The sequence below is a fragment of the Balearica regulorum genome, chromosome 5 (genome assembly GCF_011004875.1).
Source record: "Balearica regulorum gibbericeps isolate bBalReg1 chromosome 5, bBalReg1.pri, whole genome shotgun sequence".
Classification (NCBI taxonomy): domain Eukaryota; kingdom Metazoa; phylum Chordata; class Aves; order Gruiformes; family Gruidae; genus Balearica; species Balearica regulorum.
Window position 1 is genome coordinate 55,850,481 of NC_046188.1, and position 18,892 is coordinate 55,869,372.

An 18,892-nucleotide genomic window follows, 5' to 3' on the forward strand; every position below is an offset into this window, starting at 1 on the left:
CCAAGTATTAATGGTTGCTAGCTGGGAGTTCTTCATGAGTTATTCTGTAGTTATCTCCTTGTTAGCAGGCTATTGCCCTGTCATTTGTAGTGCAAATAGGAGTCCCCGGTTCAAACTCTGTAACAAAGTTGACGCGACCCTTGTCTCCCTGGTTGTCTGTATCACAGGAGCCCAGGTAGCATTTCAGGGTGCATTGCTCTGTAGTGCTGTCGGTGCTACTCTAGATGTGTCTTCCGAGTACCCCATCCTTCAGTGCAATATTTTGGAAGCATGTGCCAGGTATTTTCAACCCATGCAAACACAGGCTTGCTTAAATAGTTTGGTAAATGTGAAAAAGCAGACAGTTATTAGAAAGCTGTGTTTGTGCCAACTGAGCACAACTAATGTTGCTATAACTGTGTCCTGCTGTTACACCTTCCTGCTTAATAAGTAGCTGATCAGTAAGATCAGGTAAAGGTAACCTAACTTGATAAAGTTGTACTTCAGCTTTCTTTAGGCTGAGATATTCTAATTGGTTTTAGCAAGTGTACAAGACAGCTTCTCCTGTAGTGACAGAAAGGAGCAAAGTGAAGCAGGACATGATCCAGCAGTGAAACCAGCACGTAAAGGATACTAACTGGGTGTTACTGGCTTTGCATCTCGGGCACTTCACAACCCCTGCTCCATTAATATTGGCTACAGTCTCTGATGCCAGATGCTATTAAGGACAATAATCTCCACAAATAAACTTATCGGTATCTTTAATCATTACACGTGTGCCCAACTGCAAAGCATCCTCCTGCATTGTCATTCACACTATCAGAACAGCTGTGTGATTGATTCCAATGATAAAACAGATTTAAAGCTTCTGTGCCACGTAGGGTCCCTGCAGACTTTCCAGATTATGGGGCTAGGGCGTTTGCTAGAGAGGGGGAACTCTTTAGGAAGGTGAAAAATTCTGTTATCTCTTTGAAAAGTTTTGTTTGTTTTTTTTTTTTTAATATGTGGAGTGTTTGTGCCCTTGAAAATTAAAACTGAGCAGCCAATTGATGTATTTCTTAAATGTGAGGTCTTCGAGGACAAAGGCTACAGTGTACAATTTGCCATCAGCAAAGGTCAAGAAGCAAGAATGGCATTATGTATCTTACTGGGTTTAATATGAAACCGCTTTTTCAGTCAGCTGTGCAAATAACCATGTTTTAATCAATACATCTATTCTATGGCTTAAAAATAAGCTCCCCGTGGAGATACTGGAATACTAGTGAGATTGCCATGTCAGCGAGAGCACTGCGGAGAACGTACTTTTTTTATTCTTTAAGAGCGTAGAATGGTGTGGCATCCCGAAATATGAGTTGCTGCATCTAACAAAAGGTTTTCTCACAGCTGTACTGTGTTTCCTCGGTAATTGCCACAGGAGCAGCAATTCCGGAATTAAGCAGAGCATTGGGCAGAGGGCTTGCAGAGAGAAGTCTTGACACTTAGAGTACAGCCACCTTGATACATGAACAGAGAGCAGAAATCAAACTATTGAACGGTTTAATAGCCATAGTTTGGGTATGCATGGTCCAAGAATATGTTTGCTGTCGTCTTTTCCTCCCCCTCTAGACTGTGGAGCAGACACACCGGGGACTTTCTCTATCTGCTCTTTATACCTTCAGAGCAACTATTCAAATGTCGGGGTAATTTTCCTATAGAGAATTTAGGTGCAACTGCATGCTAACTCCATATAGGCAGCATCTAAACCATCATTCAGTGCATTTAAAGACACTTAAAAATGTTCTTTTAAACATCTGGTTCACTGAACAAAAAAGGTAAGATCATTCCTAGCCTTGTTTTCCAGAGCTTTGTGCAAATGTATATAAATATCTCTAGTGATTGGGGCTTCTAGTTTCTTCCTTTGAGATAGCAGGCCTTCCCATTAAGGACTTTTGGTCCAACATTGAGCCTGAATTAGTTATTACTCCTTGTCTCATCCCAAATAGTTATTCTCCCCCTTTTCAGTTGCTTAGATTGTAGTACCTGCTTTAGTTAAATTTACCCTGCTGTATATCTCTTAGTCCTCAGCTGCCATTAGCAAGTGGGCAGGTTGACAGAAAAACTGCAGAACCAGTTCTCTCTTCGGGAGTCCCTGGGGTGGCTTCGATCTCTACTTGCAGGATGAGTAGTAACTGTACGAGGAGTCTGCAGTCCCGTACTGCCTCGGTCCAAGCGCTGTTCTGGCACCAGTGGGGTATCTCATGAGGTTCTTAGAGGAAACTAGTCTCCTTCTGAAGAAGAAATCACTGGCAGTGGAATGGAAAATAAATGCTGGGGTTTAATTTTTATTTTTTTAAGATATGCGTACTAACAGCTAGCCACATATCACTATGCTACAGTGGCATCATTTGCCTGTTTCTTGCCAATTAGCCTAAGGCTAAATAATTTTTTTCAGTCCTTGTCCATAAATTTATTTTTAGAAACTTAAGGCCTTCTGGCCCTTTATCATTTTGGAGACTGATAGTTCACTTATTTCCAGCTAATTGAGCCCCTTTGATGTTGAGTTCATGATTCAATCCACTTCCTTTACAAATTTCATTTGCTGTCCCTGTGAGTAGATTAGATACACATTTTATAAAGTCAGGTACAGAGGTAAAATTGATGTCGTGATCTGTTAAATGTCATAATAAAGGCACATTATCTCTTAGCTAATTAAATCTTAAGCAGCTTGTGAAGATTTTATGCCTTCTCCTTTGTTGATGGTTGTCAGGATTCCTTTTATACCTCATCTGTTGAACACTGTTCTGTTAAGGGGGGTATATTCCTCTATCATGTTACCTCACACGCTTTGTATTTCATCATAGCTGGCTGAGTTTAGCTCACAGTGTACAGATTTCATCAGATTGCTAGTGTTCATAAGACTGTTCAGTAGAACTGATTGTGTGACACTTCTGTTACATAAACGACATTCATTCTACTTCAGTACATGGCTTCAAAATGTGCTGCTGTTGTAGCTGGTCTGCATGCTACCAAATGCCTGAAAAAATCTTTTGTGTCATCTTTCTGGTGGTATCAGAAAAGACAAGACTTGAGAAGCATCTGCACAAACCATTAAAATATCATAGCTGTTAACAGACAGCAGGGCAGGTTTTGTGAACTTCCTTGCAGTAACTTCTCATTGCACACTTTCATCCACCTGTAACAAAATGAAGACAAACTATGCAGCAGACAGTGGTTAAAATACTAAAAGAGATGCTCTGTAATAAACATGGCAGTGAACAAAAGGTTTGCATTCCAGGTTGAGGTGTGATTCTGTTTTTTCACTTTCAGTGTGCAGAAACTGAGTGAATTCCTGTCAAGTGAAGAAATTGGAGAAGAGCATGATAAATCTTCAGAGCTAAGAAGTGCAGATAATCACAGCAAATACCAGGCGGTAGTGAGTAATGCTGTTTAATTGTGGGTGAAGTGGCTGGAGTAATTTGTACCCAGAATACATTTTTTATTTTTTCATTTCCTACTGATTATTTCTTGCAGTTGCAAAAACTCTTTTTAATACCCCGAACTGTATTGCTCATGGTTGCTTGTGTTTAGGACATTTTGCTGGTGCTGCCACCAGTTACTGCGTATTTCTATCTTTTTGATTTTGCGCAGCCACTCAAGGTTGTTAACCGCAAGAGGCCTGCCAGGGAGGACTGGAACAATTACAGCTCTCACATGAGAAGACCAATTAACATCACAGAAGCAGATGATTTTTGTGTAAAGGTGATATGAAGGTCACTCTAATAACACTGTTACTATAGCTCACTAATAGTCACTTTTGTATTCTGATGGCAGTTTCACATTCAAGAACCAGCATTTGATGTGAACTGTCAGACACTTGTGCTCATGTTGGAGATTAAACCTCCACCTTTCTGTTCTATGACTTCCATTTTCAGAATTAACTACTGACCTCTGCATTGTGATTAGCTGTGTATATCCCTCTAGATTTCACTCAGCAATTTTCCATTTCAAGTGTTTAAGTCATTAGCCCTGTTCTCACGACAAAAATTTCCAACTTACAACATAGAAGGTCCATTCCAGCCCAGGCTGGAAGGGACCTCAAAAGACCATCTAGCCCAACCTTTTATGCATGCCAGACTCTGTCGCCCATTTTCAATGCCTCTATAGAAAAATGGTATGAAGAAAATTGAAAAGAATTTGATTTAGACGTTTCTAAAATAATCTTGCCATGCTTCTTGCCTTCCTCTTTTGGAATTCCTAGTAGCCTTTCAAGATGACGTTAAAAACTAAACCCCAAAGACCAAACGTCTTTGAAGAAAAAATTAAAATTGCCCATGCCACTTTGAAGACTGCTTTTGATTTGCTATAGAAATGGCCAGAAGTAACAAAAATCCTGATGGTTGTTATAGTGATGACACTGTTTATTTAGGAAGTCTGCTATTACATTTGTATTTCCGGCACAAGCGAATGAATAATTCAGTTTCATGGGACTAAGTAGGACAACTGGTAGTGCTTTCAGGTTTTTTTTTTAGAGACTGTCATCTGACAAGCTGCTTTGGTGCAGCATCCTTCTTGAATAGACTTCCAGGAAAATAATTTGAGAGAAGGAGTGACAACAAAAGAGTTTGTCACAAAGAAGAGGCCAGAGCAGTAACCTCTGCAAGGTCTTGAATAGAAAGCCAGGACCAGCCATAATCTTTGGCTCCATCTGCTGACATTGACACCGGCGGCACCTGGGTCAGGGAACTTCGGCAGTTTCTAAGTACTGTCTGTCTGCATCTCGTTGTCTGTGAAGGGGCATTTTTTGAGAGAGGATCCTCTGACTGCCTTTGGTAATCTAGAGGGAGGAATGGTGCCCTTTCTTTTGCTCATTTTCTTCGGGTTGTTTTCCAAGATTAAGAGTATCATTTTTCTCCAGGGTAGGATAAAAGTGTCCCATTCCACTCTTCTCAGATCAAAAAATGTTGTACCTTGCATTGCTGAAAGGTTTTGAAGGCTTCACTGGCTCTGAAAAAGTGAGAGAAGAGGGTCCTGTATAAATACAGGCCTTTTAAAATTGTCTCCTGTTTCTTATTTTTCACAGTAACCATAGAAATCTCCTCCATTTAAAGTCCTGAACGGGCTTTGTTTCTTGTGTTTAGTCTTTTTTTGGTGAAAAGATTTCTGTATCTAGCAAAGCCTAAGTTATCTGAGAATCATATCAGAAATACAAAGGAAAATACTGTAATAGGCAGCAACATCTAATATCTGTGGAAAGTTCTGCAAATCTGCCTGCAATTTGGACCGTGTCATTGCTGTATATGCTGCAGTGTGTCTAGTGACATTCACCACTCTGTGGATAGCAAACTGCAACCCTGTACGTAATTTCTGTCAGAATCATTTCACTTATTTCATGTGCCCACCTTACAAATAACAAAACAAAAGAAACCCTAAACAGCAACTTCTTTTGCCTCAGGAATTTTCCATAATTTTCTAATTGTTGTGCTTGTTTGAGTTCAGAGATTCTTGCCCATCAGCATAAAGGCCTTTACAAAAGCAGTCACTTGGAGATCTGTTTCCTGCATTGAGCAAAGACTAACTCTGTTCCTATGCTCAGTGTAATGAAAACAGAAGAAGTGTCTCTAATGCTGGAAAAAAAGAAGTCAGTTCTAAAGCTGGTCTTCTGTTTCTTATTTCTCTCCATCTTGGCATAGATCACAAATGGATTTTTCACTTGGACACCGGAAGGTCCTCCAGCATTGTCCAACATAGATATCCGAATCCCTCAAGGTACAAAATGACATCAGATAAACAGAATAAGATGTTTTTCCATGAACATTTGGTAAATCAGAAGCTTATGTCTACCTTCCTCTCTCACAGGTCAGCTAACAATGATTGTAGGACAGGTTGGCTGTGGTAAGTCATCTCTCTTGCTAGCCATACTTGGTGAGATGCAGAAGATCTCTGGGAACGTATTCTGGAGCAGGTAGTGCTATTTAAAAATTCAAGCTTGAGTTGAGTTGTAATGCAGGAAAAAAGCCAAAATCTGCTCTGGGAACCTGTTTGTGGAGTCAGGGATTTTGTAGGTATACAGTCAAGATAAACACCTCCCCCTAAGTGGTAGGGGAGTACATCAGAAAGAACCCCCAGCCAGGGTCAAACAAGCTATCTATTCCATTAACAGGAATAGATAACCATACCTGGGCATTCTGCACTCCAGCAACAAAACCTGAGTGATATCATAACTAATTTGGAATCAGAATTAGTTAGCTGAAGTGTTGTGCTGCTGCAGAATGGCATTTGCACTTTCAGGCCTGAGCTCGTGTCTTTGAATGGAACTATAAAGAGGTACTGGCTCACTAGGAGTAGCCCCTGGCTGTGCTTCTAGATGTGTGCTCCATCCCAGTACTGCTCTAGTGCCTGAGAAATTGAAGAGATTTTTATAAGTGGTGGTGACCTGGGGATATTCCCCCAGTGCACCCTGCCTGATTTGGCAAGAGGGAGATAGTCACGTCCTTCCCTCCTTTCCCAAGGGGACACAGCAGCTGCACTCTGACAGCCAGATATAGATTATACTTGTCTCTTACTTTTGTACTGGCCATGAAGGAAGGGAAAAAAAAAGTGCTACTGAATGCCAACAACTATACTGTTAGGGCTTGGTGTCTTGGCCCTCAGGCTAAATGACAGGTGGTATAATATACTGCAGCTCCTGTATGTGGTTTTCAGTAAATTACTGCCATCTCTAGTACAGTCTGATCAATGATGTGGACATTTTTGGCATGTTTATTTTACAGTACTAGATTTCCTAGCCATACAGACCACACCTTGCCTTTTGGGATACAATTATTTGTAGGTAAATCTTGACAAATTGTAGAAGAGCCTAGAGAAATGATTTTATTTCCAACTGATCGGGAATGAAGGAAGAACAGTGGAACTGTAAGTCAAATCCATGCACTCTGATGGACAGAGGGTCATTGTTACCCAGTGGGTTCTGCACTGATTTTGTGAAACAGTTCTCACAAATTCCTTGAGTGTTTGTAGAGAGGTATTATTTATATCCAGCTTTCGTGCGTAAGCCAGTCACACTACTCAGAATTGCACGTGCTTTAATAGTTCAAGGAAGGAAGGTTCCCTATTTTATAGGTGGGGAAAATGAAACATAGGAAGGGTGACCCTTTTGGCTAGTGGGGGAGACAAGAACAGAAGCCAAAGTTCCAGAATGTGGTGATCTAGCCATTAAAACATACTTCCCTAAGCAGAACATTGGAACATGGTGAGGAACCATGCAGAATCCCTGCAGCCTTATTAGTTAAACTAATTTCATTTCAGGAAGGCTGTAATTTTTTACAGATGACATAACATGATTAAGAAGTGTAATTTGAATGTCTGATGCTAAACTAAAACAGATGACATGATGGTTCTGATCAGACTGTGGTTTTAAATAGCACTTGTTTAGAAGTATGTGCTTCACAACAGTGTAAAGGTCAGAACTGGTTTTCATGTCTTCTATATGAGCCAAATCACAAGGTAAAATTCAGTTGTTATCACATTTGCTTTGCTATCTGTCAGATATGTATAAAGGGGCTGGTGGCTGAAACAATCTTAGCACTGTAAGTGCTGGCTGCACTGGGACAGATTGTCTCATCTTTCAGGGCTGCTACCGTCTGCACTGGTCTATTCAGAATGATAGATGCAGTCAGTGCAGGCTGCACACCTGTGTTGTAAAGCTATCAGATGAAAGCTCCCTTAATTTGATAAGAAAATACAAATGCCTGACCAGTTGCATGCAACATTATCCCAGGTTCAAGGAGAGTAGTCTTATCAAGTAATCACCAGAGCTTGTAGCCTTAGCTCAGGCAATAAAATATCACCAAAATCAGTAAGATCCTTGTTACAGCTCTCTCTTTGGGATGAGATGAATACTTGGCTTCAGTCGTTCACATTACAGAATAGTCCTGAATTATTTCATTCCAAATTTCCTTCCCCTTCCCTTCCTCCAAGGTCACAGCTATGAAGACGAAGGATACATCCTGCTGACATGTCACTCAGTGCTCAGGAAATCTGGATTCTATTCCTGGCCCTTCCCTTGGTCTAATGGATAACCTTGCACAAGTCATTTCCCTCCAGTCTGCCTCCATGCTCTATTGATAAAACAGGATTAACTGCACATCATCTTTGTTTGCTTCCTATAAAAATTGTTTCAAAACCTGAAAAATAAATGTAATTTATTTCTGGGCTAGGAATCAGCTAATCAGAAGTGAGCACTGGCTCATTTGTGATTTTATTTTGTTGTTTGTATTACAGTGTGCGTGTGGAAGATCCAGCTCAGATTACTGCCCCTTGCTCAAAGCAGGCTGAGAGCATCTCAGCATAAATATTTTATAATATGGTTAGAGATTAACAAAAATAGAGAAATCATTATTTACATTCTGAACAGATGTAAATGGTATTGATTTGACTGGTTATTGAGTAAATAATTATAGTATATGCCATGCTAATTTCTTCTGGGCATTTCTTCTAATTTCTTCTTTCTTTGAAATTCTTCTTCTCACTTTAAATAGTCTCAGTCCAAGTCCATGGAGAGGTTTATAGTATAGGCTTTTTGGAGTAAAGCATATCAGAAAATTGACCTAAATGAGAAATAGTTTGCTCAAACAAAATCAGATCATTTGTTACTAAACAGAACATATATATATTCCCATGTGAATCTAGAGTCTTTGTGGTGTGAAGGAATTGCTAGACTCATTAAGGTTGTTAACAGTAGATTTTTCTTCTACTTGATGCGGAGTTGATTGTTTTCATCAAATGGCAATATTTTAAAAGTTATTTTGATGCCTAAAAAGTACATCAGTTTTTATAAATATGTGTTTACTGGAGTTTTCAGAAACATCCAGGTACTTTATTCTATTTTATTTAAATTGGAAATAGAGATTTGAAGGGTTGAAAATCTCAGTAGCACGTATTTGCATCTTTAGATATCCATGTGCCTTGAAAAATTAGATCTGGACCTCATTATCAAACATACATTACATTGACATTTCAGCACTCTAGAAGATAAATGCATCCTTAATTGCCAGGACCGTGCACGAAAAGGGGAAAAGGAGGGATAAAGCAAAGTGAAAGGGGGAAAAAGTGGGTTGAAATGGCTGAGCTAAAACTCCAAATGGAGAATTAATTTTTCCAGCTGCAAAACAGAAGCACAGGTCAGGGAACTGATCTACCAATACTTGCATATGAAAATTGTGGCACCTGTGCCTGTATAGCAAAAGACCATGGTTTACAGAGGAAGCGGAGACATGGCTGTGCATTGCTGCACCTCGTGTTACTCTGAGGATCACTCATGCCCTGGTTGCCCTGGTTTCTGAGCAGGAACTGGAGCAAAGTTGCACACCTGCAGTATGCACAGGTAGATTGTGCTAGCCACGAGGGACCCTGGCTGATCTTTGCTTCTTGAGCTACGTTGATGGATTACACGAGCTGCAGTTTTCTGCCTGTCTCGCAGGCTGCTGCGGGAGAAGAGCGCCGTGGACAGGGAGTTGCTGTCATGCACAAATACTACATGTTGCAAGTTATCAGCGTGTTCCTCAGTAGAAGGGATGCCTGGCCTTCTTCAGGGTGGTCCATGAAGCGGGAACTGATGTTTGTTGTTCAGGGTCCTTGCCTTGTGCATGGGAGGGCTGGAAAAGGTATTCCCTATTTCAGCCCCTCGATAACTTCTGTAAAGAATGTGTTGCTGGTTCATGATACGCAACAGGTTAATGGGTTTTTGGAGAAGGTGCCACTGCATTCACACAGTCACCAAAGACCAGTGGAATGTGAGGCAACCGTGGAAAAGCTTTGCTTGGTACACTGACCTTTGCGCTAAAGGTAGTAGTAGCTGGCTAGTGCTCTCAAATTCCACAGTAAATTAAATTTAGCTATGGTCATTTCTTACTATGCATGAACTATTTGGAAGTGTCTCAAACCAGTCTTTTAAACTGTAGGTAGAGTTTTCTTTCCTGGATATTTATAAGCAAATGCTGTTAATATATAGTTAATGAGACTGTTCTCTCTAAAACATGAAAAAAAATTTCCTCCTTGATTTGGTTCATACCACTTGACACACAGATTTTTCATTCTTTTCAATGGAACTGAATTTAGCATCAGTAATAAGTGTGGCCAGTCATCCTGTCACAACAACTCTGAACAACTTGGTACACGTTCAAAAATAGGGAAAACAAAACGTGTCTGTCCCTCAGACCTGCCCACACTTACTTATACAGGCACATCCCCCCAAGGATAGGGCTGATACAGGACACAGCATGTTGCAAGTCAACTGAAGGTGAGAACTGGGGTTCAGACTAACCCATTATATGCTGCAAAGGTGCACTTACTGTCATGGAAAAAGACAGTATCACAAGTTAGCATTTTGTTTACCCCGAAAATGTCCTTTTTTAACAGAACTGCGTTCTTCTCACACTAGGACTTCTCAGTTCTGTTAGCACCTCCAAGACAGAGTCAAGGTGATTTTATTTGTTGAGTCAAATTAAATGTTTATAAGGAAAAAAACCTGTCACCAAATATTGTTTGACTGCTAAAATCAAGTCAATTTGTGTAGAAGGAACAGATGCTGCACTGCAGCTCTGTGATAAATACTGTTTGCAGTCTGTGCACTAAGTGGAATTTAATAGTTTTTCTTTCTGGGGCAGATTGCCTGTGCTTACTTAAGTAAACGGTCTTTGCTTTCTATTTGTGATGCAGCTGTACTTCTGACAGTGAGACGGGGGAAGATGTCAGGTATGGTATTGTATGCAATTATTGTCTTCCTAGTAGATCAATTGCAATAGGAAGAACCTAAGGTTTCTAAAATCAATGCTTAAGATTTTCAGAGTCAGAATTTTGAAAATCAGTGAAACTTCCACTGTGTTAATTTGCTTAGGATACAATTTTTGAAACTACCTCTGTGACTTATTACAATAAGAGCTGGATTTCCTTTATGAAAACATGGCTGTTTGGCAATATTGAAAATTGTATCCTAACTTTCCTGTATGTCTTTGAAAATCCTTCCCTTAAAGTCTGAACGAGATTATTCCCTAATGCTACACTTCAAAAGCCAGTATCAAGTATTGCTTTAAAGGTTTCACTTATTAAAGCAAATTCTCCCCATTACACTTCTCTTCATTTTTTACATCCTCTCATAAGTTCATTTTCACACCTAGCATTCTTCAGGCACACACAAACTGAGAAGTGTGGGGACTAGCAGATTAGTCCATCTGTTGGCAAGGGATCCTTGCATGGAAATTATTTTTACCTGATTAACATAGCTCAGCTTGGATTTTGAGAATATCTACCAAATCAACTGAGAGCAAAGCTTTCTGACATGGTTGTCATTTCAGGGTAGTGCACAAACCTCCAGAATGGTAAATCTTGTCAAAGTGACAATCCTATCCCTGCTGAAGTCAGTGAGAACTTTGTTACTGAAATCGGCAGAGGAAAAATGTCATATGATGTTGCTTTTCTTGACTTATACTAAACTTTCTTCTACTGACCAGAATATTTTCTTGATTCTGTGATGCACCAACGATTTTACTGCCGTTTCTTTAGGTTTATCAGCCTCTTCTCTCCCATTTACCTTATTCCTCAGACTTGTTACCTGGTTGTCAGACTGAGTCCTGCAAAACTTCTGCTCCCATCTGTGCATGGTATAAGAGGGAGTTTTGTGTATCTAAGGACTAAGTCTCATGGTAAAGGATACTTGGAAATCTCACAGCTCTTACTGTATAAGAGAAACTGCAATTTGTGGGCCAAGTAAAAGTGAAACAATTTGAACCCATTAAGATGCAAGATAAATATGATCAGAATTAGACATTCATATGTTTGAAACTGTTATAGGGGATGGACAGCAAACAGTGAGATAACGTGCATAATGGTATGGTAAGGATATTAAAAAGTAGGAAAGAATATTATACTGCATGAAACAATTGCCTACATCAGAGGTTCTGGGAATCCTCGTTACGTTGGGTAAGTGCTATAGGAATATGTCTGGTGGTTTTGTTGCACTAGCATCCCGTAGAACATTTTTGGTGTTCTCAGAACAGAGTGTTCTGAGCCAAAGTCTTGTGAGGTCTTGAGCACTCGCTCATCAGTGTTGAACTCTTTCTACAAGGTTGTTTAGTGCTTCTCAAAACTGAATCTTTAACCATACCTTTTTTAGGTCAATATCATGTAGTACAGAATTTTAGCATGCTTAAGAGAGTTTTATTTCTGTTGTACAGTTTTGTTGCATTTTTATTTATAGCATAGTACTTTAAAGTATTACTTGCATTGTCTAAAATCATTACATTTTTTTTAAAAACCTCCTTGTGTTTGTTTTATGCAGCCCAGAGAAAGAATCTCCTGTTGACATGGAATTCAGGTACATCACTTTAAAAACTAATGGGAAACCCCAGAAGTCCCTTCCAACCTCAGCCATTCTGTGACTGTGAACATTCTTCAGAAGTGTCTGCACTTAATGAGTTGCTCCCCCTTAGAAGGCAGTGGGTTGTCCTGTATGTAGCTACTTAAAAACAAGTAGGTGACCCTTGCAGCTTAATAACAGCAAAAAAAGTATGCCTCTGAATACTCAGGACTGGTAATATCAGAATGTTCTATTACTTACCACCAGGCTGAAAATAATGGAAGTGTATTTTTTTGTTCATGCAGTAATAGTATAGGACAAGACAGTACACATTTCTCTCATATCTGGAGAACATTTGTTTTTGAGTTGTTGACTGATATTAGAAATTCATGAATTGTGCAAAATAATCAACATAAAACTGTACTCAGCAATCTAAAACACATAGGAAAGGCTTTGCAATTATTATTTCCTCTACCATTATAATCGTAAGTCTATTGCATTTTAAGTGCATCTATTTTCTTTTAAAAATCACCAGCCTTTCAGATTTGGTGGGCTTATTAAGGCACTGAGATTCATATATGAATGTCCCTTAACTAGTCTTATTTTCAGTGATCTTGAATGCATACTGAGCCTACTGGACTTAACAAAATGAAATGTGAAAATTGAGTTAGAGTAATAACATTAAACAAACAATCTTGACAATGTTGTTTGTGATTCTAAGTTAAAGAACAGGCTTGATGCTATATTAGCCAAAGCGCATAGTCTCCAGGGAGCTCAGGGAAGGTTTTCTCTATTTATTGTAAGGTTGGATTTTGCTGTCTACCTCTTTGTGATAATTAAGAGATTAGTCTACCTTGTGTTATCAGAGGAAAAAAAAATTGCACTCCATTGATGAGAATGCATGTTTGTTTATGCAGTCTGGGGGTAGGAGGCAATTACTTCCACCTGCAGAATAAATTCCTTGTAAGTCTTTGTCTGCTAAGCCAGTTGTTTGCATTCAGTCTTCTAAGTGTGAAATCTTAGGTAGGTTCAAGGTAGGCTTTCAGAGAAAGTCTTGCACACTCCATTTCAGAGTATTTTTGTTCTTTGGATTTTTGGCCACATATTTCTCACAGTTTCAGTAACAGTTTTGTTTGCCTCTCTACTGTAAGAAGCACTGTAGACATGCAATAGATTTCTCATATGATCAAGCACTTGCAACCTTTTTGCTTATGTCAAAATATGATCTGCCCTGATATGTCACCCTAGTGTCAATTTGCAATGAAGTCTGATTTAGAGGGGTTTACTAAATTCTAAATCTATAATGAATTTTGGCAAGCTCATTGCTTGTTTCCACATTCCTTGCAGTAATTAATTCTCACTGATGGGCTAAAAGCAGAATGTAAGCCAAACGTGAATGGTGTTCCCAGGCATTGTGCTGATTCTCAACATGGAGTGCATCTTACTGGCAGTGCCTGTATCTTCACTGAACAAAACAACACTTTTTACAAAAGTTGTAAAAACCTTTTCCTCAAAACTTTGCTACTATTTTTCAAAAAAAAAATTAGAAGTTACTTTTCATTTTTTGAAAAATGAATTAGAAGTAACTTTTCAATCACATTGAGAATTAAGAGCAGCAAAGGCTCTTAAGCAATGAAAAGGAGGGGAAGGGAACACATGTTCATCTTGGAATGCTCAGAGCAATTTTTTTCTCAATCATTGGGATGAGAATTTCATACTAATTGAAAAAATGCTTCCCTCTTGAGGCAGAACTGAATACTCTTTGAATTAGATATTTGAGACTGTGGGCTGTGCTGCTTAGGGGATTTTTTTTCTGTCTTTTTTTCTTTCTTTTTTTTGGTTTCTGTTTCATTTTAAATATAATTCATAAAACATAATTAAATTCTAATGAGCCATGAGACATTTGAACTTGGAAGCATGTTAGCAGGCTAACGTAGCTGTGTGTTCTTTCAGTTCATCAAAGAAAATTGGATCCTATACTGTCTTCTAAGCAAGCTTGGTGAAAGTCTGAAAAAATGAGCAGGGCAAGTGACCTTAACTCCTGATAAAAAAAGATAAAGCGCCTGGTGTATTTTAGCAGCTCATAGTTTGAGTTGCATTCAGACCCAACTAGAAAGAGGCTGCTGTAATGGCTGTCTGGCAGACAAAGGCTGCGTTTGGGTGGGAGGTCCTGTCTTTTTATTGGATTAACTGATAAAGCTGGAAAGAAAACAGATATGCTTTTAGGTGTATGAGCCTTCTTTTGGCCCTTTTCTGGAGAAACAGATAGTTTGTTGGAGTTTTCCAACAGTATCAGTTGCTCTAACAAAAAAACGTTGCCTTTCTCGAGCTCTGCCTTACTGAGGTCCTTAGTGCACAACAGCCACAAAAGCATTATTGCTTCACTAGCAGGCAGCTACCTTCATTTTTAAATAGTAATAACAATAATAATCCCTATGAAATAAAATATACATAGTGAGATCCTGTTGACCATATCCTTCTGATGGTAGGTTATGTGGGCAATGCCACAGGGGAAAATTAAGCAAATGTTTTTTGCCTGTGTTCTCTTTCTTGTATTTATAGGCATAGAAAGATTTTACCTATGGCTACCCATTTACTTTATGACTCAAGGTCTCTTCTTAGAATGGGGAAAATAAATGTGTTGGGGAGGGAATTGTTTTTGTGCATGTGTGGAGTTGTTTGGCTTTTTTAAAACACCTTAAAAACATCATTTTAGAACATCCCTCCTAAAATATTGGTGCCTAACTAGTGATCTGCTACACATTTTTTTTATTAGTCTATCCAAACAGAGCTGGGATTCAGTCTTTGGTAATTTTCTTCCTGCAATCCACACAGCTCAAGGGGAAGGTTTACTGAGCTAGCCTCTCCAAAACCCACCTCACAGCAGAAAAAGAGGGAACAAACTGAAATTCAGTTAGGTGAACAATATCAGTATTCTTTTGGAAATTTAACATCTTACTTATTTCCTTGATGCTATTGATTGTCCTAAAGAAAAGAAATGAGTGTTTTTGAAAACTTATCACCAGTTTCTTCCTTTACAAGAAAATGGTTTCCAAAAACGCCTGCTGCACTGGTAAGCTGGGAACTGTGTTTTTGGGTTTTTTCCAGGAAAAGAGGATCAGTAGCATATGCATCACAGAAGCCTTGGTTGCTCAATGCCACAGTGGAAGAGAATATCACATTTGAAAGCCCTTTTAACAAACAAAGGTAACGGGTTTCAGCACCATGATGTGCTTTACTCCCCTTTTTGCTAAATAATGGAGTTGCATGGCCTCAGGCCTCGTTTCAGGCATCCTCAGGTCCCATCTCCCTCTAGTAACAAGTGTGCTGCACCTGCCTGAACAAAAGACCTTGAGTTTTGCGGTCCCCCTTTGACCATGCTTTTCCTGACAGACACAAGGGACAGAGTTCAGTCTCACTTGAACTTAAGTGTAGAAGTGTTTTCATTTCCAAGGATCATGTTTGTACAGAATACAGTGTTCTCTTCCTGTACCTAATTGACTAGTTTAACTGTCTTAGAAGGACATTAGCCATTTGGGAGTGGGAATGTTGTTAATTACAGTTTCAGTGCTTGGTATATTGTCAAGGATTAATAGGCTGCCTTTTTATTCAGTATAAATGCCCACTAAACATCCTAAAATACTTAAAAGTTAATTGCTGGTATTCCATCCCTCCCGCCCTTAAAAGAAGTGGTTGACTATGTATGCACACCCTACATGCATTTTTTTCTGTCATCCTTGGATATTGAAAGAAGAAACAAAGGTCCTGGGCATGAAAAAATATAAATGCTAAAGAATAACAATATACTATGGAAGAAGTTGTGCTTGTTTTGCAAGGTTTTAACTATTAAGTATTTTTAATTGGGAAGCTGACATAAGATGCTTTTTCTTAGCTGAAATATTATTTACTTGCTTGTGATTGCAAGAGATCCCATTAGAACAATTAGTGGCTACCAAATATGTTTTCCACTGTGTGATTTTTCCAGCTGGTTGATTTTTGTTCCTTTGCAGGTAGGAAATGTGCTTCTTTAGCAGTATCTGTGTGGATTTTGCATTACCTTTTTTGTTTCCGCAGGTACAAAGCAGTAATTGATGCTTGTTCCCTCCAGCCTGATATTGACATTCTCCCTCATGGAGACCAAACCCAGATTGGAGAGAGGGTCAGTAAACAGCTACAGCCTTCTATTTTTGTTTTAAATATATAGTGGGGGTTTTATTATTTTGTTGTGTTCTTAAAATCTTACCGGTTATTTGGCAACAAAGGTAATCTTTTAGTTAAGTGTACGTTTGGGTCATTACTCTGAAAGCTCGTTGCTTAGTAAACATGGAAACACTGTCATTTATGTGAGATGCAATGATTTAAATGTGCTGCTATCAGAATGTTTGACTAATTCTGCGGCCGCTATCTCAGATATCCTGACTTCACAGTGCATTTTTTGGTTTCTTTAGGAGTTACACTAAAATAAATAATTCATAGATTTTTAGAACACCTTCAAAGGACAGGTGTTGGAAAAGCTAAAATGGCAATCTAAGCTTTATCACATCAGGGAAGATTAGGGAGTGACAAGAAAGGAAACAGAAGTCACAGATTTACAATTAATAAACAATTTACTCTGGCATATATGGGCACTGTCACAGACAGACAAAAAAACCACCCCAAACAAACCTAACCACAAAAAAACCCCAAAATAAAACAAACCACCCCACACAAGGATACATTTAAGGATACATTTCCATGCCTAATCTCCGCACCGGCTACCACGTTAATTTTAAATGGATTAGTTCCTAGCCCAATTCATTGTGTAGCCCAACCAATGTTTTTTGACAGGAGGAGGGAAGTGGAGGGGAAGGAGAAGGTAGGGTGGTGTCTTTTGGCAACAGTACTGGCTCATGAGAACTTAAGGTGTTTGTGAAACTGCAGGTGGATCACAGGATCAGAGCAGGGTGGTAGCAGGGGACTACTGGCCGAAAACAAGTACAATAACAACCAGGTAATATTCCCTCAACACGGTCTGACCTCCCAGCTAGCAATTACTGATTATAGTATAAAATGGAGCTGACACGGTATGACAGCATGTGATTATAAAAATAAATAAAAAACAGGACACAGCCAGACTCATAAGGCTAACTTTTGAGTAGAAGTCTAGTTTAGACTGACTGCAAAATATCTGTGCCACCTAAATGTCACCACAAACTATTACATTTCCCGTCCCTCTGGTATGTATGGAGTACAGCTCCAGACAGAGGGCTCTGGCTTTTCTAACAATTTGTGCACTGTCCCCCAGCTGAATTGCAGGCCCACACTTTTGAAAAATTTCTCTGGGTTTCTTTGTCCAGAAAGTCTTCTGTGGATAATCAAATCAAAATATGAATATTCAATTGATGTTTTTATAACCGTCTGATTGTTTTTCTCCTGCTTATCGCCAGGGTATTAATCTGTCTGGAGGGCAGCGCCAACGCATCAGTGTGGCAAGAGCACTTTACCAGCAGACAAATGTTGTGTTCCTGGTGAGTAGGTGCCATTACGTTTATGCTGCAAACAGAAGCATGAGATGCGAGCGTTTAGAGTATTTCATGGGTAACACACACAGAACATTGTACTTCACTGAGCTAAGCCAAATGTGCGCTGTTTATGTTATATCCATTGTTAGCTAGCCTGCAGGTAAGATGCATTTTGTAAATGGTGCAGATGGACAGATAGGTATTAGGATACAAATTGCAATGCTGATGTTTCCCCTCTCAGTCTATTGAAATTTCTTTTTGACCCTTGTTTTTATCTTTGGTACTTAGAAATTTAATACTCAGCTGTATTAATGAAATTCCTAAGATGTCTCAGGCCTAAAATTATTGTCCTGTGTCTGGGATGTTTCCTTACTGCAATAAACTAAGCTGTCTTCCCACCCTGAACTGCTTGTCGTATATCCTGTCCCAACTTCAGCAGAAGTGCTATGGAGAAAGGAGTGAGAGCAGGCTCTAAAAACTTAGTAGGTGGGAAAATGGATGCATCCTACACACTCACTAGTAGTGAGCTTGCTGACTTTCCAATTTAGGACTTCTTTCTTAAGCTCAGTTTTCAAGGAGCTTTGAAACCAGCTATTATGACAGTGAGACATGAGTCACATGGGATTAAAAAAGCTGTGCACATTAGGGGTCATGCCTAAAAGTCTGGGAGGTTACTTACACCTTTCCTTGTAATTAGGCCTATCAATATGTGCTTGCTTTGTGTGTAGGGCATTTCTGGGCAACGACCAGAGTGCAGGAGACTAGAGAGCAGCTGGCCCAGGTGCTGCAAATCAGCAGATCCAGTATTGGGCTGTAACTTGGTTTTGTCACTTTTGCCCTTTTGTGCAGGACACTCAGTAACCTCCTATGGTTCTTTTGTGGTTTGATAATGTAAAGGCACCTACAAATAAACTTTTTTCCAGTTATTAATCTTTCAAAAATAATCAGGAATCCTATATGTTAGTATTTGCAAACACTCAGTTCTTTTAAGACTGATTCTGTAAACAAATGCTTATGAAACTTCTCTCTCGCAAGTGTGCACCTCATAGTCAATAACCTTTCATATTCTCTAAACCTCTTG

General features: G+C 39.3%; 1 protein-coding gene and 1 long non-coding RNA gene across 4 annotated transcripts in view; one reads left to right on the forward strand and one right to left on the reverse strand.

Annotated features, from left to right (window-relative positions):
• Positions 1-18,892, forward strand: part of ABCC8 (ATP binding cassette subfamily C member 8) — an 80,626-nt gene that overhangs the window by 35,418 nt on the left and 26,316 nt on the right. For both annotated transcript variants that reach the window (XR_012835774.1, XM_075755031.1), the window contains exons 13-21: positions 3,286-3,391; positions 3,607-3,717; positions 5,649-5,724; positions 5,815-5,920; positions 10,675-10,710; positions 12,293-12,328; positions 15,419-15,517; positions 16,385-16,469; positions 17,737-17,817. Coding sequence is in view for 1 of the 2 variants with exons in the window: in XM_075755031.1 (XP_075611146.1) it covers positions 3,286-3,391; positions 3,607-3,717; positions 5,649-5,724; positions 5,815-5,920; positions 10,675-10,710; positions 12,293-12,328; positions 15,419-15,517; positions 16,385-16,469; positions 17,737-17,817 (736 nt within the window). In the remaining variant the exon portion in view is untranslated. The remainder of the gene's footprint in view (positions 1-3,285; positions 3,392-3,606; positions 3,718-5,648; positions 5,725-5,814; positions 5,921-10,674; positions 10,711-12,292; positions 12,329-15,418; positions 15,518-16,384; positions 16,470-17,736; positions 17,818-18,892) is intronic.
• Positions 1-18,892, reverse strand: part of LOC142602094 (uncharacterized) — a 53,621-nt gene that overhangs the window by 3,294 nt on the left and 31,435 nt on the right. The window contains exon 3 of one of the 2 annotated variants that reach the window (XR_012835776.1): positions 1,999-2,261. The exons of the other annotated variant lie outside the window; for it this stretch is intronic. This is a non-coding gene — a long non-coding RNA (uncharacterized LOC142602094). The remainder of the gene's footprint in view (positions 1-1,998; positions 2,262-18,892) is intronic. 2 annotated transcript variants of the gene reach the window in all.